This window comes from Mustela erminea, chromosome 15, assembly GCF_009829155.1.
Source record: "Mustela erminea isolate mMusErm1 chromosome 15, mMusErm1.Pri, whole genome shotgun sequence".
Lineage (NCBI taxonomy): Eukaryota > Metazoa > Chordata > Mammalia > Carnivora > Mustelidae > Mustela > Mustela erminea.
In genome coordinates this window covers 76,597,603-76,621,643 of record NC_045628.1, presented here as the reverse complement: position 1 = coordinate 76,621,643, position 24,041 = coordinate 76,597,603, and the positions used below count along the sequence as shown (strand labels likewise).

Below are 24,041 nucleotides of genomic sequence, written 5' to 3'. Positions count from 1 at the left end.
AAGACACAATACCGGGGTCCAGTCTTGAGCTCCCTTCCGAAGAGATTTTCCAAGGCCGTTGTCCAGCACTTTTACTGAGGGGTGGAGAAAAACGATCTCCTTTCTGACTGGAAAACAGCTTTGGCAATGAGAGTATGACCAAAGAATATATTTGGGGAGAAAAAATGAAAAATAAGTTTGGGAAGGTTGACTCAAGTGGAATCAGGAGACTCTGAGTGGACAGAGGACATGGTATGAAGCCAAGTGGTCTGACAAGAGAATTAACCCTAAGAAGGAAGATATTCAAAGGAACAGAGCACTAGGCGCAAAGGCCCAAAGGGCTCTCCTCAATCTTGAAAAAATAAAAGCAAAAACCGGGCAGACTAAAATCCCCCTAGCTCTCCTTCCTCCCTCTCCAGTTTTCTGAGAGTGTTGCCCACTGCCTGCAGACTCCATTCACGTTCACCCACGTTCCTACCAGCCCCCCACACCTGGCCTTCATCCTCCCAGATGTCTGCCCCAGCTGCCTGGGCTAAGCCCCGCAGGGACACTGGGATTGGATTTGGCGTCCTGGTGGCACCTGGTCCTATGCGCCAGGCCCTCCTCCTTCACAGCCCTCCTTCTGTGCATTCAGCATGTCGCTGGCCCTGTTTTCTTCCTACTGACTAGTGGAACCTGTTTCTTTCTGCAGCTCCAGGCAAGCCTGCTCTCATTCCCTGGGGCAGCACCCTCTTGGTCTACACCTTCCTGAGTCCCTTCGTCCAAACCAAGAGACGCAACGACCATCATCCAACCTCTGTTCCCGACCCAAACATTTCTCCTGAGCTTTAGATAGGACTATCTGCTGGACTCTGTTGCCCAAGGAACCACAGGTCACACATTTAACATGACCTTTCTCAACAGACTTCCTCCTGATTTTGTGTTCCCTGCCCTATCCCACGTTCCCTGCTGGTTTTCCTTTTCCTCAGAAATCTCCTCTAGCCGAAGCATGAGCTGCTTCCCCAAGCCTTTTCTGCACCGCTCCCCCTCCTGGTTCTGATGGGTCTGTGCCTTCCCTGGGTTCCCAGAGCTTACTTGAACACGAATGTTTACCACACTACAGGGTCATCTTTGATTTGCCCGTCTGCTCATCTCTTTCTCCCCTGTCAGTGATAAGCTCTGACTCTATCTCAGCACCTAGCACCGGAATTGGCACTAGTCAGTATGGTGGATGGAGTCATGGCAGCTACAGGGAAAGCAAGGAGCAACCAGAGAAGTAGGGAGAAAAGACAACCAGGAGACAGTGACGTCATGGTGCAGCGGGTAGGGCCTAAAGGGAAAATAAGGGGGGAGCGTCTCAGAAACTGGATATTCCTCAAAAAAATTCTTATTATAACAAGCCCAGAGGGGAAAAAAGCAGGGCCCTTGACCTTCGGTTGTGAGTAATTTGCCTATTTACTTCACGACAGGCAGGAAATCAGGCCAGACTATTGAGGTCGAGGCCCTCCAAGGTCTATAAAGACACGCAATCACTACTGTAGTCAAGGAGGTGAACGATAAACGAACTATAGATACACTTGAGAAAAGAGGAAGCCAACAGCAGGCAGGGAAGATGAGGAGAAGAATGTGCCTCAGACAGGTGAATGGATAATGAAGATGTGGTATATATCTACACCAGAGTAGCACTCAGCCATCAAAAACATGAAATCTTGCCATTTGCAAAGACGTGGATGGAACCAGAGGGTATGATGCTAAGTAAAGTGAGTCAATCAGAGAAAGACATAGATCATATGATCTCACTCGTATGTGAATTTTAGAAACAAAACAGAGGATCATAGGGGAAGGGAGGAAAAAATAAAATAAGACAAAACCAGAGAGGAAGACAAACCGTAAGAGACTCTTAACCGCAGGAAACAAACTGAGGGTTGCTGGAGGGCAGGGGGTGGGAGGATGAATTAACTGGGTGATGGGCATGAGGAGGGCATGTGATGTAGCGAGCACTGGGTATTAGATGCAACTGATGAATCACTGACCTCTACCTCTGAAACCAGTGATACATTATATGTTAATTAATTGAATTTAAAAAAAAGAATGCGCCTCAGAGATGAGGGGTGGGAAAATATTACGAGGCAGGAATTTTTTTTTTAACCTGTGAGCAAGGATGCTCATATTTGGAAAAAGAAAAGCAAAGAAGATAATATACACTTTCAACATCCGTGAGGGAGAAAAAAAATCCTTGAGATTCTAACTGGAGTTGTGTTAAACATACAGATTAACTTGGACAGAATTGGCTTTTCTAATAAACCCCGTATCTCTCCTACATGATCATGGTAGAGCTCATTTATTCAGGCCTCCTTTTTGGCATTTAATAATGTTTCATTTGGGTCTGGTATATTTCTTCTGTTTACCTCAAGATGGTTCACAAGTTTGATTGCTATTGTGAACATCACTTTTTTCTTCAAAGCTGTTGATTTATTTTATGTTAATCTTTTTTAAAAAATTGAGATATACCTAACCTATGACATTATATTAGAGAAAATTTTTTTTTCTATATATTAAGAGAGATTATTTCTCTATATATTAGAGAAATTTTTTTATTTTTATTTTCTAATTTTTTAATTTTTTTAAAAAAAGATTTTATTTAGTTATTTGACAAAGCAAGAGATCACAAATAGGCAGAGAGGCAGGCAGAGAGAGAGAGGAGGAAGCAGGCTCCCCACTGAGCAGAGAGCCTGATGCAAGGGTCAATCCCAGGACCCTGGGATCATGACCTGAGATGAAGGCAGAGGCTTTAACTCACTGAGCCACCCAGGCGCCCCGAAAGTAATTTTTTTAAAGAAAATAAAATATAGCTGAAATGATTCTCTCCAAATTCAGGAAGGAGGAGGAGGGAAGAGGCAAAGAGAGGGACATAGAGAAAAGAGGGAGAAAGAGAAGCAAAGATTTAAAGGGAAAAGAAGAGGGAAGAGTTTGGGGAATACTTAGAAGGTAACAGAACATAAGACGGTGTGGACAGAAAGCAGCCAGAGGAATGCTCAGAGGTACGAGACCCTTGAAATGTCCCAGAACAGGGCTGAGAGACGATGATGGAAAGAAGGCAAAATTGAGGTAGAAACCATGGTTTGAGGCAGGCTTCACGGCCCTCTCATCATAGCCCTGTGGGTCTGGGATTAGCATGGGAAGCGGGGAGAGGCAGAAGGTGTACCAGGATCCCAGCACACTGTATTTGAAGTCCTGCGTACCCAGGGTCAAATGCCCACACACAGGACATAGCTTGGACAACCTGGACTGCCCAAGGAAAGACTGACGCTGTAGACCTCGCTTTGACTTCCTATCTGGAAGTCTCAGGGGACTCTGGACCTCCTGGAAGGGCTGCAGTAAGGGATCTCAGGCATTCCCCCTATAATTCACCCAGAGCTGCTGAAATGAAAATTCTAGGTGGTTCCGACAGAGAAGAGGGTGGTGGTGGATGGTGGGCGATACAGACTGTAAGGGATACAAGTTGAAATAAGAAAAAGGAAAGCACATCCCATTTCCAAAATTATCTTGTTGCTGTTAGTTTCTCCTTCAAAAGGGGCTTACCGACTTAAATTCCAGAAATTCCATTCCTTTGGCAACTTGATATGCAAAGCAAAGAAGGTCCTCAAATGTCAGCACGTTCAAGTCTTCTTCTTCCTCCAGCCTTTTTTGGTTTTCATATTCAATTTCATCTGTAAAACAAAACTGGTCCTCATGCTTGCCCCAAGTTTAAGAAGTTGCCCCATTACATCTCTATGGGGACATTATCAAAGCCACAGTGAGGAGGAGTGCCCAGACTACAAAGGAAGCTCCCACTGCATTTTCCCAGTAGCACTGGGGCTAACCTGTTCATGCTAAACCTGTGGGGCCTCCGAGGGGCCAGCCAAAGGTTTCTTTTGGTTAGAAGGGTAACCTGTCCAGCTGCTTTTGTACAGATGGCCCCTGATCAGTCAGGAGCTTCTGATCCTCCTCTTTTGTGCAAGGTAGTTTTGTCATGTGGGAAAGAATTAACATTGCACCACCACATTTCACGAACGGCACTGGGCACTTACTATACTTCCATTTAATCCTTCCAATGGTACTATGACGAAAGTACTATTAGGCCCATTTTACAGATGACAAAACTGTGGCTCAGATGATTACATAAATTGTCCAAAGTCTTCCAGCCAGAAAGTGAAGGAACCCAAGGTTAACCCAACTTCCGTCTGATTCTAGAACTCATCTTTTTTCCACATGTCAGTAATCAGTGGCTCTGATTAATGTATTATTTTAAAAAGAACAACCTGACCAAATAACATAGCTCTCTGTGTTTATTAGTTGCTCGCTGACATCAAACCCACAATATATAAACTGCTGGCTTTTCACTACCTTTAAAGCAAATATACATTAATAAACCCTCCGTGTGACATTAGCAAATAAAAGCATTTTTTGCATTGACACTTTTTAAAAACTAACTGAATTTCCATACCTGTTTCTATTTTAAGGTGCTATTAATTAGGATAAAATATTACCTTCAGATTGGAATGAATTCCCATTGAATCCTGAGATATGATCCGAGTCCTGGTGTAACTGAACTTCTCTTGAACCAGGCATACTATAAAAAAAATTATTTTGTTATTTATGTTCTTCTTCTAAATAGACATTTTATTTTAAAAAACACAATTCATCAAAAAAATTGAATTCTAGTTATAAATGGGCTTTGAGATTAAAAGCACAGTATCCACTTGTCCATTTTTTTGTGTATATGGACATTAAAAACGTGTGGAATCGAGCTTGCCAAGTCTAATGAGAGGAGTGATCCTATTATCTGTACAGGGTCCCAGAGTTCAAACAGGACCTCACTCTGTCCTTGCCACAACTCGACAAGCTGGGTGTCAGAATCACATTTTATAAAAGACTTGGTGAGATAAAGGTTTGCTGAAATCACGAAGCTAACAAGATGTACAGTTAGGACTCAAACACCTCTTCTGTTTCTAAAGGCCCACTTTCCCTATGAAAGTTCCTGTAATACAGTTCTTCTTATAAAGACCTGTGTGCGTGTGTGTGTGTGTTTTTTAAGATTTTATTTATTTATTTGACAGAGACAGACACAGCGAGAGAGGGAATACAAGCAGGGGCAGAGGGAAAAGGAGAAGCAGGCTTCCCACTGAGCAGGGAGCCCAGTGTGGGGCTCGATCCCAGGACTCTGGGATCATGACCTGAGCCAGAGGCAGACACTTAATGACTAAGCCACCCAGGCACTCCAAGACCTGTGTTTTACCATCCCTCTTTTCTCAGGTTTTGTAAATAAAGCACATTTCCTTTTCCCATGAAATTAATAAAGTGATAACAAAACTCTCCTTTGTGGTGAATAACATAAAATCCTTCACTGAGGAATTCTGTGTGCATTATATACAATGATTCCATTTATTCCAGCATACAAATTCACCCCGACTTATAATTTTCCCTATCTCTGGCAAATGGCTTTATGCTTGCAGACCACAAATATTCCTAAGTTGCTTCAGTGTAGTTAATACCCCAGTGACTAGAATGAATCAAAGACCCTGTTGACCAGCATTAGCTATTGCTAACCATGGAATGCTGATCTCACCATCTGACTCATTAAGAGACTCTATTCTAGAATACAGATGACATTGCAGAATTTTCTCAGTTTTAAAACATGAACTGAGAAACAAGTGTGAAAGATAAGACGGTGTGACATGAATTCATTTCGGGCAACCACACAGACATCCAACGGGGATCTCCAAGGGGTCTCCCAGCTTTAAGATGTAACATCCTGTCTGGGGCACCTGGGTGGCTCAGTGGGTTAAAGCCTCTGCCTTTGGCTCGGGTCATGATCCCAGGGTCCTGGGATCGAGCCCCATATCGGGCTCTCTACCCAGCAGGAGCCTGCTTCCTTTCCTCTCTCTCTGCCTGCCTCTCAGCCTACTTGTGATCTCTGTCTGTCAAATAAATAAATAAAATATTAAAAAAAAAAAGATGTAACATCTTGTCTTAAAAGACTCAGTGTCTTTTTTTTTTTTTTTTAAAGATTTTATTTATTTATTTGACAGAAATTACAAGTACACTGAGAGGCAGGCAGAGAGAGAGAAGGAAGCAGGCTCCCTGCTGAGCAGAGAGCCCAATGCGGGACTCGATCCCAGGACCCTGAGATCATGACCTGAGCCGAAGGCAGCGGCTTAACCCACTGAGCCACCCAGGCGCCCCAAGACTCAGTGTCTTAAGAGGCCAAAGTCCTACGCTGAAACCTACACACCAGGAAAAGGGAGAGCTTTCACATGTGTGGAGGAAATAGGATGACACTGTGGATTAAGGAACATAGAGACAAATTGACATTGACAGAACATAGAGACGAATGTTACCACTACTCAATTTCGTCCCCATCACATTATGTCAATTAATCCATTCTAATTTTCAAAGATCCAATGTGTGAGTTCAGAGCTCTTTTGTACCAGCCTCCCAAGACCTGCACTACTCTCTGTGAATATGTCATGGGAAAGTGTTCATTCTACCAATTCCTGTGCGTCATCCAGGAGAGCTGAAGGACTGAAGAATGTACTCTTCCCAAAACTGAATATGTGGCCAGAGTGTGATTCAGGCACAGGTGGATGGAGACAGCTACAGCCTTTGTACCACAGGAAAGCGAAAGTCTCGTTGTTCCAGATCAGCAGAGAAGCTAGAACAAAGACAAGTGACCTTTCTAGATCTTAGAACCCATAGACCACACGAGGTTGGACTCTGGCCTTCAGAGACTGCCCAGTGCGGGGTGTTTAACCATCACACTGGGCCTGTGTTCTGTGACATAACATTGTGAAATCCTGACCCACTTCTCTTACCTGGAACTTGGGTGTGATTGGAAAGTGGGGTAAAAACTGAAATTGTGTTCCTTGAAAATCTCCGTCCATGTCCTGTGGAATTTTTCTCTTTTATTTCTTAGATAGTTGAGAAGATCACCATAGCAACAATATTCAAAAATCAAGTAAATTGGTCCTGAAATAGAATTTTCATCATAGGTATACAAATTCCAAATATTTCCTTCAGATGTCTGTGTGGCAGCCAGCATCACCTAGGAGAGCCTAGTGCTCCCTGACTTGGGGAGAGTACAACTTTTTCTGACTATCTCTTGTACTTGAAACTCAATTTTGGCTTTTGGCTCTAACTCCTTTGGAAAGCGGTATCTTCCTGCCTTCCATGTGGGCCCTTGCTGTCCATCGCCTCACCAATAACCAGTGGCCACTTGGATTCTCCAGTTTGCAACTGGGCATGATATGCCAGCAGCGTTGCGAGCACTTGGCAAATCTACGCGTATCTGTTGTTCGCCTGAGGAGGGAGATACAGGCCACGGGTTCGCTCCTAGATCTGAACGCTCTTGTTCTCTTTTGTTTTGTCCCCGTCCCAGGAGGAACGAGCTGCGAGCGCATCTTTCCGGGATTTCTAGGCGGAAGTGAATCAGAGCGCATGCGCCACTGCATGCTGGGAAAATGAAGGCTGGCGTCCCGCCCTTGTTGTCCCTTATTTGAAGCCGACCCAGCTGGGCAGCGGCCAAGGCCTGCGGCCATTCTCCCCACTGCAAGGAGGCCGGCTTCACAGCCTGGGGAGAAGCTCCACCAGAGCAGGTAGAATGAGAGTCCACAAAATGCGCCAGCAGTGCTGCTGTTGTTTTTAAGGAGGTTAGAATTACGTGGCCTGGCCTGTGCGCAGAGGCATTCTCTACACGGACGCATCCGCTCTCAAAGCGCTCAATGTCTAACTCCGCTCGGGTTTGAGGGCCCGTACGAAGACGGAGGAAAGAGGAAAAGTTGAGAACAAATGTCCTCTTTGTCTTCAGGCTAAAATATTTTTGATGAGAGGCTTTTAGTAGGAATTGATTACCTGACAGTGTGCATGCCCCCAGCAGATTGACGATATTCTCGTGGTTTCCCAGGTGAGTCATCATTTTGAGTTCAGACATGAGAGCCTCTCTTTCGGAACTGTCTGCTTTTTCTGTCGATGGAAGAGCATGAAAAAATATAAAACTAAAGTAAGAGAGGCATTTTAGATCATTTAATAAATGAAAACTTTCTTCAGTTATTTGCATGAAAATTTTAAAATGTGTAAAATAATACATGAATTTTGAATAAAACTATCTTGTGTTTAAGACAGAATTTCAAAGATTGCAATATAAAAGTTTGGTCTGATAATGTGCCTTTCTGCTGGACGTTCCTCTACTTACCCAAATAAAAATCAGTAGCGTTGACCCTCAAAAAACAAAATAAAACAAAATGCATGATTTTCCTCTATGGTAGAAGTTAGTAAATATACTGAAGGGAGAAACAACTTTCTTTTTGACTCTTGATTTGTTGGACACAGAGAGACAAGATAGGAATGTTAAGCAAGGTTGGCTCCAGCTTGTGGTCTTCAGGTCTAAAACCTTAAATTTGTCAGTGGGTCCAGTGGTGAGAAGGTCAAAGAGACCAATTCCCTCCAACCAAGTTCTCAAGAGACTCATTGATTGATCATGAGAAATATAACTGGCAAATAGGCTAGAATGTATCCGTTGGCCAATGCATTCTCTCCCTGAAGATAAGTCTAGATAGTTTGGTAAATTGTACTCATAATCTTGCTTAGAAGCATATCATGAGGGTAGTTATTGATAAACTCAAAGGTCTCATGTCACTGAGAGTGAGGTGACCAGGTGCTCGGGGAACTCCTGCCCAAGAAGAGGGTACTAGAGCCCTAGAGGTAAGGGCAGGGTCGTTAGACTTTCCTCTTCACACACCAGGCACCTACTCCTCTGTTAATGTCTTCTTTCTCATTAGACATAGTAACTTTTTTTTGCTTTCACTAAAAATTTGATTTGATATTCCGAGGTGTCATTATTTTATCTTGGAAGACACCTAGCCTTTATGCTAACTTTTTCAGATCACTGAGGCCATTGATTTTCATTTAGTGAGTTCTTGGGGATATCCTTACTACCAACATCTTGGCATGGGAGTGAGATTCTTCACTGTGAGCACTATGACCTACCAGTATGGGTCATGTCTTCTGCTGTTTCATATTTTATAGGGGTCCATGGCTTGTTCCTCTCAACTAAAGTGGTATATTTTACGGTGTGCTTAACTTTTTCAAAGCACTGTCATTACCTGACTTTCGTTTAGTCTTATCCATTCGTTTACTGAACTAGTGTTTATTGAGTACCTATAGTGTATGAGACAACGTGTGAAGCAATGGAGGAATGAAAGACAAGACACAGCCCTTGTCTTCCTGGAGTTTAGGTCTCCTGAAAAAGGAAGATGAGTAAATAAACAGTTATAACAGTGTGATAAATACAAAGTGGCAAATGAATGGGGGGCCGCTGTGGGGTCACACAAGAGGGATACATAACCTAGCCATGGAGAAGTTCGGAAGGGGACGCCAAGTGCCTGTTGCTGAGATGTGAGGAAAAATAAGAGTTAACCAGGTGAATTTACAGTGGGGAGGGAGGGGGAATATTTCATACTGAAGTAATAGATTGGGCAAAGATCAAAATACAGAAAACACAATAAACAGATCCAACCCGTGTCCTCATGAGACTCACAGACTAATATGGCAGATGAGACATTAATGGGATAATTAAGCAAATAATAAATTGCATGGGAAAGAAGTCTGCAGAAAGCTAACAGAGCATAGGGCATGGAACTTGATCTCTTCTGCAGTGTGAGAGAAGGCTTCCCTGAGGAAGTGATATTTCTGCTGAGATCTAGAAGAGGAGTGGGAGAGGACTACGTGAAAGGGGAAGGGTGAGCAGAGGGATCCGCCTGTACAAAAGCCCTGGGAAGGGAGGGAGCATGGAGCTCTGGAGGAACTGAAAGAAGGCCAGTGTGCCCCTGTGCTGAGGGCGAGGTGGGGAGGTGGGCAGCCAGATCTGCAGGGCTGTGTAGACTAGTTCAGGAGTAATTAAAAGCACCTGGCAACATGAAGTAGGAAAGTGATTGGAGAGGATGGGTTCAAGGAACACCAAGCAGGGAACCTGAGAGGGATGGCTTTATAGGGTGCTAGAATGAAGATGGTTTCTGGTTTGCCTGACTGTGGGAGATGTGGCTAGTCACTAGTACTTATAACCAGTCACAGACCAGGAGCGTTGGTGGAGGGCCAGGGCTGGAGGAGTTCAGTCTGAATTATAGACACTTTTGAGACACCCAAGCACTTGGACAAAACCTTGGGCTCAGAAGGGAGGCATGATTGTGAGAATGTGGGATGAAGTCCGGTTGTCTTTGACCTAGCCTGTGGAGAGCATGTGGAGAGCATCCTTCCCTAAGGAGGCCCAGGAGAAAGCCTTCTGGAGCCCCACCCAGAAAACTGGGTAGAAGAGGAGGAGCCAGCAAAGGATGGTGAAGTAGGGGGAGAGGGAGGAGGAAAACAGAAGAATATGGTGACATGGAAACCAATGGAAGAAAGCATTTAAAGGAGAGAGCAGTCAGTTGTGCCAATTTATGCTGAAAATTCAAGCAGCATGAAGACTGAAAGATGTTCATTAGACTTAGTTTGTTGGAAGTTGCTGATCACCTCAGCAGAAGCTGACTGGGGCTCTGGCTGGGGGAACAATGCTAAGGGGAGGGATGGCGGTGGAGGCCAGGTGGGAGGGCATGAAGCCACGAGTGGGAAGTGAGAATACAGAGGGCTTCGACTTGTTCTTCTACCCAGAGTGTGTGTCAAAATGTGAGAAACAACATCTGCCTGTAGTAAAAGTACCCCCTAATACTGAAGCCGAAAACACTAAAAAAAAAACAGAAGAGGAAGAAGAGGCGGAGTTTTGCATTTGCGACTTGTGTTTTATATTCACAACTTGGTTGACTCGAACCCCAACTCAGTCCCCTTTAAGCCTTGAAGAATGGCAAGCCATAGCCATAAAAATCATGGAAAAGAGTAGATGAGGCGGTGGGAAACCATGCCTCCCATTTTTGTGCATGGTGTGGACATCATTCCACTTGTACTTTTTTTTTCTTTAAGATTTTATTTATTTATTTGAGAGAGAGACAGGGATGGTGACAGAGAGCACAAGCAGGGAGGAGAGGGAGAATCAGGCTCCCCGCTGAGCAGGGAGCCCCACACAGGTCTCAATCCCAGGACCCTGGAATCACAACCCGAGCCAAAGCAGACCCTTAACCGACTGAGTCACCCAGGCATCCCACTTTACTGTACCTTTCAGCATTTTGACTGCCACCTGGATTGAGACTCCTGTTTTACTAATTCCATAAGCTGTTGCATTCATCACTTTTCCGAAAGCACCTGATCCTAATACCTTCCCTGTAAGACAAATGGTCAGTGAGGGCATGTTAGAGATTTTCCAACAGAAAGGAAATGCTACAGAAACACTGGGACCGGTCGGTTCTTACCGAATTCTAAATTTTCTCTTGGAAACTCCCATTTGATATCATATTCATATTCTCTGAAATCAACGTAGAAGTACTCATTATCCAAAGAGCCGGTCACCTGCACCATTTGCAGCTGGCTTTCATACCTGAATTGCTTCAGAGATGAAATAATGGGTCCATGAGCAACGGGCAGTCCCTCAGAAATGGGAAACAGGGAGGAATTTTTACCTTTGCTTTTACCTTTTTGTACTTGTGACAAATCAGCATGGTCAGAATAGCGATGAAGGGAAGACACAGCCCGACTGTTGCATAGAAGGAGATGTTGTCTTGGATGAAAGGGAAGGGCCCTGCAAGGCAAGAGTGTCACCGAGCAATGAACCTGTGTACCTGGTGGTTGGACTAGAATCTCATTATCATCTCTCACCTCCTGTTTGAGGAACCATCATTTGCAGTCCTCCTAAGCACTTGACAAATACTCCTCTAAAGGCCAAGTTCCCTTCCTAGAAAATTGTGACTGACTTTGACCCCGTTCTTACAAATCACTTACTAGGGTTATACAGATGACATCGAGTTAAACCCATGGGATATATAAGTCAGATTAAAAAAATGAAAGAAGTCTGTGCTCTCCCAATAAAGGTATCCTATGAATATGGGAAGTTGGTTGTGTAGGTGGGCATGTTTCAGACTTAAGTTTGGAGGGTTCTAAAAAAACCAAAAGTATAAAAAAGCAGGCTAAAGGAACAGAGGGAGATGAACCAAGAGGGAAAATGGAAGGGACCCCAAATTACTAAATCAGTTTCTCTCAAGTTGGATCTTTCAGTAGATACTTCCTGTTCTCGGGGTTTATGGTTCTGCCTCCATCACTGTAATGTGTGAGTCACACTCACGTAAGCAGAAACCATTCTGTCCCTGAATTACAAATGGCAGAGGTTCAGTGGGGATTCTTGCCTGACTCAAAAATCCTTCTTGTCTCACACACCGAACCTACGCGTTCTGGTGAAATTCCCCAAATAAAAGCTAATGACGGGGACAGCCTTCTAGTGGGGAATTCCTGGAGGTGGTGTATTATGGTGGTGACTACTGTATACCTGGCGAGTTTAGGAGGATTGTTTCACAGGATGTGCCAAGAGAATTGTAGGCACAGCACTTCACCAGGAATCCCTTCACGGCCTCACTCATGTTAAGGGTGCTGCTTGATAGCCACTGTCCAAACACTTTTCTGTTAGCCTTTTTATTCCAGATTCCTTCTGTGATCTCCTCTGTGCAGCTGAAAAGAAATGGCCGACAGAGAAATCAGGCAGGTGAGGCTGTGGTCAGATTAGAAGTTAGGGTTGGTCTCGGGAGCTTGGAAAGGGATTTCGCTGCTCTAAGTTATCAGAAATGCTCTGTGACCTTTGAGAATTATGGTTGACTCAGAAGGTAAACATTTTAAATACTTCACCATTTCTTCTTAAAGGTATTCATGAGAAAGAGTCGATATGTCAGAGAGAGTAAGAGTTCTATGTTCTTCCAACACAAGAGACACCAATGTCCTGCTTACTTGGGAGACTTATCTGAACACTTCTTCCAAGTCCAAGATGGTAATGGGTAGCCATCAGAAGAACACGAAGCCTGACTTGCTGATGTCTTGGCTAGCACCTGAGGTTTCCCTGTAGAGAATAACACCTAAATTAAGCTCCTGTGGTATGGGACTTTCCAGAAATGGCTTCAGCGTTCACTTTATCGAGGCTGCCCATCTACTCCAAGCTGTTTGTGCCTCGGCAAGGGTGTCTCATATGCAGGATGACTCAAGTCCTCTGGTTATTCCCTTTTTGCCCCTTGTATGGAATTTTCTATCCAGGCAGCCCTACCACCCATCTGCAAAATACCCCTTTTCCACGGCCAGGCCCCTCCTGTACAGAGCCAAGGCACGCTACTCTATAACCTTGAAGAATCAAAATGATTCTGAGCTTCAGGAGAAACCCTTACCAAAATCCAAGGAAATGTACTCTCAGCTTTTTATATTGCCTTCTTCCAAAGAAACAGAAATTACTAAGACAAACCAATGGCAGATATCATGACTTTTAGCTGTTCCTTAACATGACCTTTCAAGGTACCAAAGCCAATGAGGCATTACACCAAAGCATGTTCAGACAGGACATGGAAGCATTATCTTAGCTTCAAGGGATGAACACAGAAAGAGATAAACAGGTATTTATCTATCTATATATGGATATATAGATCTATATATAAACAACAAAGCCATAGGGACGTCTGGGTGGCTTAAGGGGTTAAGCCTCTGCCTTCAGCCCAGGTCATGATCTCAGGGTCCTGGGATCGAGCCCCACCTCGGGCTCTCTGCTCAGTGGGAAGCCTGCTTCTCCCTTTCCCACTCCCTCTGCTTGTGTTCCCTTTCTCTCTCTCTGTCAAATAAATAAATAAAATTTTTAAAAAATAAATAAAGCCAGTAGATTTGAAGTAAAATTTAAACATATTTCAGCATATAAAAATAACATAGTATCCCTTCTAAGCCATTACTTAGCTCTTTCTGGTCATAGTTGATATATAATGAAGGAGTTATGAAAAGAAAATGAGATTTCTTGATAATTTAACTTACTTCTTATGTTCAGCGTGAACATTTTTGTGAATTCAGCATCATCATTTTCTGCATGGAATATATATTCTCCCGGCTGGTGTTTATGGTTGCAAAACTTAGATATGCTGTTTGAAAAAGAATTAAAGATCCACTTAGCCAGATCTTTATAGGAGATGCTGAAATGAACGTCATTATGCTTAGGAGTTTTCCTTGAGACTCTGACCCCTTAAAGTCCAGTGGACAAGGAGGAGTCTGTGTGCTAGGCCCTTGCTAATCTAAGTGTGGTGTGGTCCACAGCAGGTAACATCAGCATTGGTATTATCTAGGAGCTTGTCTGAAATATAGAATTTCAGGTCCCACCCCAAACCTACCGACTCAGAGTCTGCCTTTTAAGATGATCTCCACATGATTCATATGCACGTTTAAGGCTGAGAAGCCCTCCTCTAGACTGGGGTTCCTAAGAGAGAGAAAAATGTTCCTGCCCCTACTGTTCTATACCTTCTGGACTAGTCTGGCTTCCCAGACATTTGGAAGAACCTCTATAGGGAGAGGAGCCCATAACCCCCTGCTTCCTAAAAGGATGGCTCTCTGACATTGGTCCGAGGCAGGACCTATAACCAAAACTTGACTTCAAGAGCAATTAACAATGACAAGGTCTCAAATCCACTGAGTTTGTACAGAAACCTGTAGGTGTTTTCAGGCTCCAGTATTTACTTGGAGTGTTCATTAACCACTCAGTACATTTGGACACGGACAACTTAGTATTGGAGATTAGCCACCATGCCTGCTAGGAATCTAGGATGCTGAATGTTGTAGCCGGATATTATATACTATAGGGGAGATAGGGGATCAAAGAGCTTTTGAATATGCCTTTATGCATTGAAGAAATTGAAAAAAAAATTCCCTTAAAACAGAATAAGAGAATGTAAGGCTTGTTCAGAAGATATATAATTAGGCTACCTCTATATAACCTACCAACAGTAAACAAAAAATAAATAATAAAAATATACATACATATATATGAGAAACATATTGCCAGGGTAGACGTGTAAACAGGAGAACACAGGGTGTGGAAACCAGACTTAAACTAGGAGCTATGGAGAATGCAGACTATAAAATATGGCTTCTGTCCTCAAAAATATCATCATCCAGGTGGGTGGATAAAACCTCCAGAGGTAAGAATTAAACTAAAAGCCAATAGAGGATTAAAGAAGGTGGAGGATGCCAATATAGATGAGAAACGTTCAGAGGTATGCACAGAAGCGGGACCCGAGCTAGCTCTTTGTGGATGGGTTGAGTTTAAGGAGAGGGCAAAAGCAAAGCATCCAAGGGGGAGGCAGTGGCATTCCCAATGCCATGAGACAGGCACTGGTGCAGCCACTGGGAGAGGAGCAGGGAAGCACAAGTCAAGATGTGGGAGAAAAGACTGAATGGGTATTGTGGGACCAAGTGATCAGGGGTCCATGAAAAACAAGCCTCATTATTTAAACCTCATGGGGAAATCAGGAAGATGCTGTGGATTCTTGAGCAGGAACGGAACACCACGAACAGTACTGTAGTTTAGATTGATGGCAGGAGAGAGATCTGGAGGCAGTTGCAGTAACATAGGAATTAATGAACTATTCATTCATTCATTGTATTACCAATGGTAGAATCTACTTATTGGAGGAATTGGGGATACAACAGTGAGGTACAAGAGGTAAGTTTCTGTTCTCAACAGCATTTTCACATTGGTAGTGAAGGTAGACCAGTGACTCCAGTAGAGTGGGAAGTCCAATGAGAGCAGAAGTAAAAGTTCAGATTTGAGAATTCAGAGCACGCAAAAACGAGTGCTATCGAAGGCAGGGAAAATGGGAAAGGATTGGAAAGAGCAAACCCTAGAGGCACCAGGAAAAACAAATACAACTAAGCAGGTGCTGTGCTAGGTACAGAAGAGGGAGAGAGCGGAATCCCAGCTGATTCTCTAAGACTCAGCAGCCACACCTGGCACCTGACTGATAGAGCAGGTTTGAAGCCCATGTGTATTTGACACCAGTGTTCTGTGCCCTCAACTCCAAAGCTAAAGGGTAATTCTGACTCTGTATAGCGATAAGGGAATTCATTTCTCTGGCCTATCAGAGTGAGCATTTAATGAGTTTTTTGTTTGCTCTGTTTGTTTTTTGTTTGTTTGCCCTGTTAACAACAAGAAGGCTGAAGTAGAAAGAGGAATTTCTTACCCGACCTACTTGTGGACAACAAGGAAATGGCTGGTGACGTGGAAGTGATGGAAAGATGGGGGAACACACCAGTATAACATTAGGGAGAAAAGTAAATATAGCTACTTGTGATTCCCAGACTTTAGGAAGGCAGAGTGTAAGTGGCCCAAGAAGGGAAAGATGCATGCTTCTAAAAGAGAAAATGTTAATTCTCACTGGACACCAAGAGCACCAATCAACTGGACTGAAGAAACTACCGGTGCAATTAGTGATTATCATGTGGACCAAAGCAAAATGTTTTGTGAACTTTTTAAAAAAATATTTTATTTATTTGTCACAGAGAGAGAAATCACAAGTAGGCAGAGAGAGGTTAGAAAGCAGGTTCCCTGCGGAGCAGAGAGCCCAACGTGGGGCTCGATCCCAGGACCCTGGGATCATGACCTGAGCTGAAGGCAGAGGCTTTAACCCACTGAGCCACCCAGGTGCCCCTGTTTTGTGAACTTTTTCCTTCCTAAGTCTTTTGTGCTGTCTTAATGGAGTATGATTTGCCATGGGATAGACAAGAGAGCATCTGAAATGTTCTCACTCTTCTGGGTAGGAAATGGGTCACCTACGTAGCCTGATCACAAAACCACATATCCAGATCATTTTCAACTGCTTGGGCCCCAGTTACACCCTTCGCTGACAGTTAACCCTAGCAAAAGCAACAACTGGGTCACTGAACCTCCTCTGGGAATTCCAAGGGGAATAACCAACCAGGTGATCTGGAGATACAAAGCTTCCTCTTTCCCCTTAGGGTTTTTCTAGAAATGGCCAGCTGACATGAGATGGGAGATCAGGACATTGGAGTTTACAGTGAAAGAGTACCTTGGTGACATACAACCATGAAAACCATGAGTTTTCTTCTCTGCACAAGCAAAATGAAGGTCCTCTTTACTTTCCGTGTGGTGCCTAGAGGAGACGGGATGAGGAAGGGCTGGGTCTTCCCAGTGGCTCAGGGAGTACTTGTTCTATAAGTAAAGAATGCTTTCTGCAAAGAGCAAGGGATTATTAAGGTCAAATCAGCATGTGGAGAATAATACAGCATGCACTGGGGAAGCTGAGAGCTTCTGAAAGTGGAGAGCAAAAAGCTGATGGGAGTGGGGTAGGCTTCCCCCAGCACCGAGTGCTATCTGATCAAGAAACCCACGATTCTACCTCTGCAGAAGTGGGACACGGCCAGGCTGAAGCTGGATCTGATCTGTTCCAAATTCTGTCCCAAGGGAGATAGAGTCAGGAGGTGGGAGGAAGGTGATGATGATTTCATATAATACCATCCTCATTTTTATCTTGGGGGAGTCAGCAAGCCTGGGGCAACAGAATCATTATGGACTGAATAGCAAAGCATGGCCCATCTCATTAGGAGGCACACTTTATTTTTAAATAACGGAAGAAAATGATTGCATCGCTTGCATTTTTGTTTTCTTACATCCTGGGTTTGGGACTTCTACACTTTTGAAATGAGTTGGCGTCCAGAGCCAGTATAGTGATGTGGTTAAAAACATGGGCTCTGGGGACACCTGGGTGGCTCAGTGGGCTAAGCCTCTGCTCTTCGGCCCAGGTCATGATCTCAGGGTCCTGGGATGGAGCCCCGCATCTGGCTCTCTGCTCGGCAGGGAGCCTGCTTCCTCCTCTCTCTCTCTGCCTGCTGTTCTGCCTACTTGTGATCTCTCTCCCTCTGTCAAATAAATAAATAAAATCTTAAAAAAAAAAAAAAAAAAAAAACCCACACACACAAAACATAGGCTCTGAAGTCAACCGTTTTTGCCAGAATCCCAACTCTGCCATTGCCCAGTGGTGTGACCTTGGGCAAGTCACTTAACCTCTCTGTACCTCCTCATCCTTGAAATGAAGACAGTGGTAGTACTGACCTTGCATGGTTGTGGGAGGAGAACACTGTTACATTTTTAAGTAGTTTTGTGTGACGTATCTATAATGGGGCCCAGCTCACATATTGAACACAATGTATGTGTTTATCATTACTATGAGGCTTATTAACTCCAGTAATCATTTTGAGTATAAAAGAAATTTAGAAACTTTACTGTAGTGTATACTGTGAGAAAATAACATTAAAACAAAAGAAAGCTGCAAAGAAAAAAAAAACCTAAAGTAAATGTCCATCAACACGATTCAGTTAAAATAAAATGGTCCAAAAAGCAGAATACTGTGCAGCCATTAAGATGCTAATGTAGGGGCGCCTGAGGTGGCTCAGTGGGTTAAAGCCTCTGCCTTCAGCTCAGGTCATGATCTCGGGGTCCTGGGATGGAGTCCCGCATCGGGCTCTCTGCTCTGCAGGGAGCCTGCTTTCTCTCCCTGCCTCTCTTGTGATTTTTGTCAAATAAATAAATAAAATCTTTTTTAAAAAAGATGCTAATGTAAATAAGATGTAATATATTTAGTATCATAGAGAGATGCTCACGATATATTTTAAATAAAAAATCAGGTTACAAATGGCAAAATTAGTGCCATAGTTGTATAAAACCTGTATTTATATGTTTCTATCATGGTGGTTACATAGAAAAAATCTGAAATATAATCTCTGGAGGTAGAGTTATTGATGTTATTTCTATTTTTTTAAAAGGCAGTTTCAGAACACAGGAGTAAAGGAAGGGTACTGACTTCGCTCCACCTGGGCAAGTAACAGCCTGTTTCCATCTTTCAAAAAATGGAATTATGGGCATTAAGCGAGATAATTCACATAAAGGATGTGCACATTGTCTGGTATGTGGTCAGAGTTTAAAGAAGTTTCTTTCGCTCTCAGTGAGCGGGGTCTTTGGGAGGAAAGGACAGGTGCCCCAAACAGCAGCGGCAAAGAGGGACAGGGTTTGCTGGGGGCTCTCGGTGCTTTACTGAACCCACACGACTTCTCCCTCCTTTCAAGATACCTTCAAGGCCCATCTCTTTCCAGAAAAAAAAAAAAAAAAAGTCTTCCCAAAGAGGCTCGATACACTTGTGCAATTACATATCTTTTATTGACTTGAGAGCCTGCTTTTCTATTAGTCTCTGTGCTTGAGAAGGACAACATCTTATGGCTCAGAAGTCACATGCCCACCCCCCTGATGTCTCCCCTAAGCGCTCACCTAATGCTCGGTGTGTGCAGAACTCCAGGCTACTAGAGGTGGAAAATGAAATACTCCAGGGAAAAGGAAAACACAGGGATCAGGCAAGCTAAGGAGAGTCTTTCAGAAGGAATCACTAAATAATTCTAACATCTTAAGGTTTGTTTATTTGTTTGAACCACAAAACTGGGAAAGGCTGAGGTAGATTCAGCATTTATAAGGAAGTCTAGAGGGACAGGAAATCATGCAAAGCAACCGATAACTATCCTAGGACCTTTTCTCAAGATGAAGATATCAGGACTGCTAGAGAATTACAGTGGAATAAAATGTAAACACAGAAAGACAAGCCCTCACACTTGGGGTATGATGTTTGAGGAAGTAAATAGGAGAAACGAAGCTGTGAAGGTGGGGAAGCTGACAGACTTCCGGCACACGCACGACGACTACACCATAGTCTTTTTTCATGAGGTGGGTTCCTACAGAGGGCCTTCCAGTTATCGCTACAAAAGCTCATGTCACTCTGCTTATAAAGTCACCTGTTGCAACATGATTAAGATACAGTCCTTCACCAACAAATTTCAGTTTGGTTGAACTTTGAATAACAAATTTCAGTTTTGGTTGAACTTTGAATGTAAGTGGTAAGGGAAAGGAAGCTCACTGTATGATTCTTTTAGCTTATTAGTAAATTGGAAACTTTTTAAATAAAAAAAATGATATCCAATATTGAGCTAGCCACCTGTTCTCTCAACTCAGAGCCTGGTGTGGAGAGCAAAAGACATTCAGGGTCCTCACTTGAAGCTATGTTTAGATTTCTCGTTATTCACTTTTTGTTCAGTATTTTGAGCATCTTCTTCAAGAAGAAGGATGATCTGTCTTCCCCTTGTGTTGTGTGTTACATGGTGTATAGGGTGATACAGGATATCAGGCACACCATTATCACTGACAAACCCTGTGTGTCATCCAGTGTGTCAGTATCACCAACAAACACTGCAGCTCTTCTAGAACTTTTCAGATAAAACAAACTCTTGGGTGTTGGGTATTATGTGAGTGTCTGGTGTGTGGTCCTCGCAGGGCACAGAGGATGCCACTGACTCCTTCTAGCCCAGGCCCTGCATCATCACTTCCAGGGATGATGATGAATTAATTAATTCATTCATTAAATACAAGTTGCCTCAATGAGGTATTGTATGAGAGAGAGACATGGTCCTCTAATCAGTGATTCTGTAAAAACTCAAGAGCTTGTGTCAGAAGTCAGCAGCAAAGGAGCAATGAATCGTATCCAAGATGCCCCTTGACCATGAATGTGCCAGTCTAATTCTGGGGGTTGGAGAGAGAGAAAGAGACATTACCTTATTCATTCTTGTAGACCCTCATAGCATCAAGCCCATTGAGAAGATATTTAAAGAATATTTATTGAACTAAAGAGAACTGATTCTCTAGCTCTTTGAATCAGGTTCAGGAAAGAATCCCATAGCACTAAGAGCTTCTCTGACACGGGTCACAATACAAAGAAGGGAGGGAATGTTGATATCACTGATACTCATCCGAACAGAGGCCTGTGGTGGTCAATTCAACAGAAAGGGGCTGACTCCCCCGCTGCCTACATTCAAAGGTTTGATAATTCAGAATAAGCAGCTTATGATAATGGGATGATCCCTCTGTGGCAGTGGTTCTCAACCCCAGGCAATTTCTCCAAAGCAGGGACATCTGGCAATGTCCAGAGATATTTTTGGTTGTCACAGCTGGGGGTAGGATTTCTACTGACATCCACTGGGTGGAGGCCAGAGATCCTGGTAAAGATCAAACAATGCAAAGGACAGTTCCCAGAACAAAGAATTATCCAGCCCAGGATGTCAATAGTTTGCTTTTGAGAAACCCTGATTCAGAAAGTGGGTATCCATCAGCTCACAGGTCAAAGACTGTGTTCTTGATTAACTGCAAAATGAATGCTTTGGACATTAAGAGGTTAGGGCAAGAGAGGACAGAGAGTTCCATGCAAACTCTGCATTACAGTCTTTCTAAAAATGCAAACGAAGATCACTTATAAACCATTTTGGGTTATGAAGAATAGCACAGTAATTGTGAAACAGAGGTGAACCCAGGTTAAAAAAAAACAACTTTTTCTCTTCACCTGGACCAATGTTATCCGATAGAAACAGAATGCAAGCCATACAGGTAATTTAAAATTTTCCAGTTAGCTATGAAAAAGAAAATAATGGGGCACCTGTGTGGCTTAGTCATTACGCGTCTCCCTCAGGTCGTGATCCCATGGTCCTGGGATTGAGCCCTGCATCGGGCTCCCTGCTCTGAGGGAAGTCTGCATCTCCCTCTCCCTCTCCCCCCTGCTTGTGCTCCCTCTCTCGCTGTCTCTCTGTCAAATAAAATTAAAAAGTCTTTTAAAAGTAAAAAAAAATAATACTAATATAAAATGATAAATAAAAATAAAATAAAATGTCAAATAAAGAAAAAGAAAAAATAAGTAAAAACTAAACATTGTTTTTATTTAACTGGATATATCTAAAACACTATAATTTAACTTATAATCAGCTTAAAAATTGAGATATTTTACAGTCTTTTTATTTTCCAAACTAAGTCTTCAAAATCTAGTGTGTATTTTACAGTTATGGCACATCTCAGTCGGGACTAGCCCATTTCAAGTACTCAACAGCCATTGTGGCTGGTTAGCTAGTGTATGCAGAACACAGATCTAGACCCTTGACAGGACTCACCAGAGGGAAGGACAACATGTAGAATCTGGGCATTTTTCCCCAGTTGTTGAGCATGGCTAGAGAATCCATATTTTTAACATTTGCCCAGATGATTCCTACAGAAGTGGTTTACAGACCACACGTCAAGAAATGCTTTATTCTAGACCACTGACGTGTTTGAGGGATGACAAGTGTCTTTCAGGCACTCAGAGCCCCGCATGAAATCATGGTACACAGGACTACATTTATGAAATAAGAGGTGGCATAGCTCTAGGAAATACCAGGAAAAAAGAGTTGTTTTCTGTTTCCTGAAGAGGGAACAAAGAGTTTGTCCTGTAAGACAATCTTGAATACAGCTGTACAGATCCCCAGGAAAATGGAATTTTCCTTCAGCATTTATTCTTAGGCTATTTCTGCATTGATATTTTTGAAAAGTTAAATCAATACACTTGTAAGTAATGTTTTGCTGTTTTTAATGGGTTTTACTTCCTCAATCATCTGCATACGTGCGGAGGGAGATTCGGCATAATAAAACACAGTACTCTCAAATAGGAAGTAACAATCGAGTGACTCAGAAAATGCCGCAGAACCATATTCAGACTAGTAGAATTCTTTCTGTTTTTTTTTTTTTTTTTTTTTTTTTGGGGGTTCTAGATTTGAACTGATTCTAAGACTATCACAATGGCCTCATCTTTGCTTTTTCTCTTCTCATCTTCCATGTCAACTCAGTAATATAAAAACTTGTAATACAGAACCGCTCTTCTGGGGGCGAGAAGGAGGGCTGCGCTAAGCCCAGAGAGCCCCTGAACAGTCAGTCTGTCGGCTCACCTGGACCCGTCATCAAGCCCACGCTGCTCACAAGGAAATGATTTTCGAGAGAAGGTCCACGTACATCTGATCTGCGGATATGCTTTAAACCTGACAGAAAAACAAAACTCTTCATACTGGTCAATCTCATAGTCTTCACTCGATTTGGAACCATTTATAAATCCCTTTTCTGTTAAAAAAAAAAGTATGTTTATACATTAGATGGGATTCATATGGACATACATTGAAAAGATAAAATACATTTTTATTCATCAGTTTCACATAAGAAAACTCCGATGTGGCCATGCCGCAGGTCAGAACTGACAGTTGACAAGAAATTCAAGAGTCCTCTCCCTAGTTATAAACCTGGGTTCGTCACCTTCTATAGTCAAGATTCCTCTAAGAATTGGATGTCAGTAATTGAATCCCTCCCCAAATCAATCTCCATATTTTATGGACAATTTCAAGAGATCCAAGAGCTCCCCTAGCCTGGCAAGCCTGTCTATTTCGGGGCAACTGACAGAATTTGGAAGCCCTCTGCTGAGTCTTGAAGACTGCTTTCTTGGTGAGTGACGCGTCCCACTTAAAATCATCTCAGGCACAAATGAAAGAATCTGGCCAGCAGTATTCACTAGATTTCTTTACGGAGGACTTACTTGTTAGTTTGATATGAGAATCACTTCATTTTCTAGCATGTCTGAGGCTGCCACCTGATCTGAGATTATTGAAGCGTGGTTATTTTCAAATCCTGCACAGCCCACCCAGTTTCCGTGCATCTAAGCGCTTGTCCCTTCTCTCTGTCCCTGCCTGTCACCTGCAGTTTTCAGAACAAGTATTTATCAGGTGCCAATTTTGCGTCAGGCTCTCTGCCAAGTTCTGGGACCATAAGGGTATAGAAGGGATTATTTCCGTCCTTCTGGAATTTAGTCTATTGGTAGACAAACATCCACAAACAGATGGTCACGTTACAATGACAGTACAAAGACAGTGGCATTCAAGTGAGCACGGTTTAAGTGGAAAAGGAAAGGGGCAGGCCGCTTCTAATTACAAACCGATTCTATTTCAGTTTCGTGCTCAGCTTTTTGATGCTACTGTGTACCGAAGGAATTTGCAGTCCGTACCTCACATTCCACACTAAAGCAACTGAAAGGATGGAGAAAGACCTAGAAAGAGCAGCCCGCATTACCTATGATGGTAACCAGAGCGGATTTACTGGGATGTTCTGAAGAGGAACAAGTGTAATAGCCGGTGTCATTTCTTCCCACTGATGATACAAAAGCAAACAGAATCCGTATCATAGTTCTGTTTGTGGAATAGGTACTCATCTCAAAGGAGCTGCCCTGGATTTT

At 43.1% G+C, this 24,041-nt stretch overlaps 1 protein-coding gene and 1 long non-coding RNA gene across 3 annotated transcripts in view; one reads left to right on the top strand and one right to left on the bottom strand.

The window, feature by feature from the left end:
• FLT3 (fms related receptor tyrosine kinase 3) overlaps nucleotides 1-24,041 on the bottom strand; it is a 119,748-nt gene that overhangs the window by 12,764 nt on the left and 82,943 nt on the right. For both annotated transcript variants that reach the window (XM_032314382.1, XM_032314381.1), the window contains 12 exons: nucleotides 23,879-24,032; nucleotides 22,714-22,882; nucleotides 13,906-14,009; nucleotides 12,850-12,958; nucleotides 12,398-12,576; nucleotides 11,550-11,656; nucleotides 11,331-11,463; nucleotides 11,137-11,241; nucleotides 7,849-7,959; nucleotides 6,813-6,966; nucleotides 4,488-4,570; nucleotides 3,541-3,668 (listed from right to left, as the gene is read on the bottom strand). In XM_032314382.1, coding sequence (XP_032170273.1) covers nucleotides 3,541-3,668; nucleotides 4,488-4,570; nucleotides 6,813-6,966; nucleotides 7,849-7,959; nucleotides 11,137-11,241; nucleotides 11,331-11,463; nucleotides 11,550-11,656; nucleotides 12,398-12,576; nucleotides 12,850-12,958; nucleotides 13,906-14,009; nucleotides 22,714-22,882; nucleotides 23,879-24,032 — 1,536 coding nt within the window. The remainder of the gene's footprint in view (nucleotides 1-3,540; nucleotides 3,669-4,487; nucleotides 4,571-6,812; nucleotides 6,967-7,848; nucleotides 7,960-11,136; nucleotides 11,242-11,330; nucleotides 11,464-11,549; nucleotides 11,657-12,397; nucleotides 12,577-12,849; nucleotides 12,959-13,905; nucleotides 14,010-22,713; nucleotides 22,883-23,878; nucleotides 24,033-24,041) is intronic.
• Nucleotides 20,741-23,885, top strand: LOC116573949. Its single transcript, XR_004279074.1, has 3 exons — nucleotides 20,741-20,789; nucleotides 22,615-23,268; nucleotides 23,797-23,885. It is a non-coding gene; the product is annotated as an uncharacterized LOC116573949 (long non-coding RNA).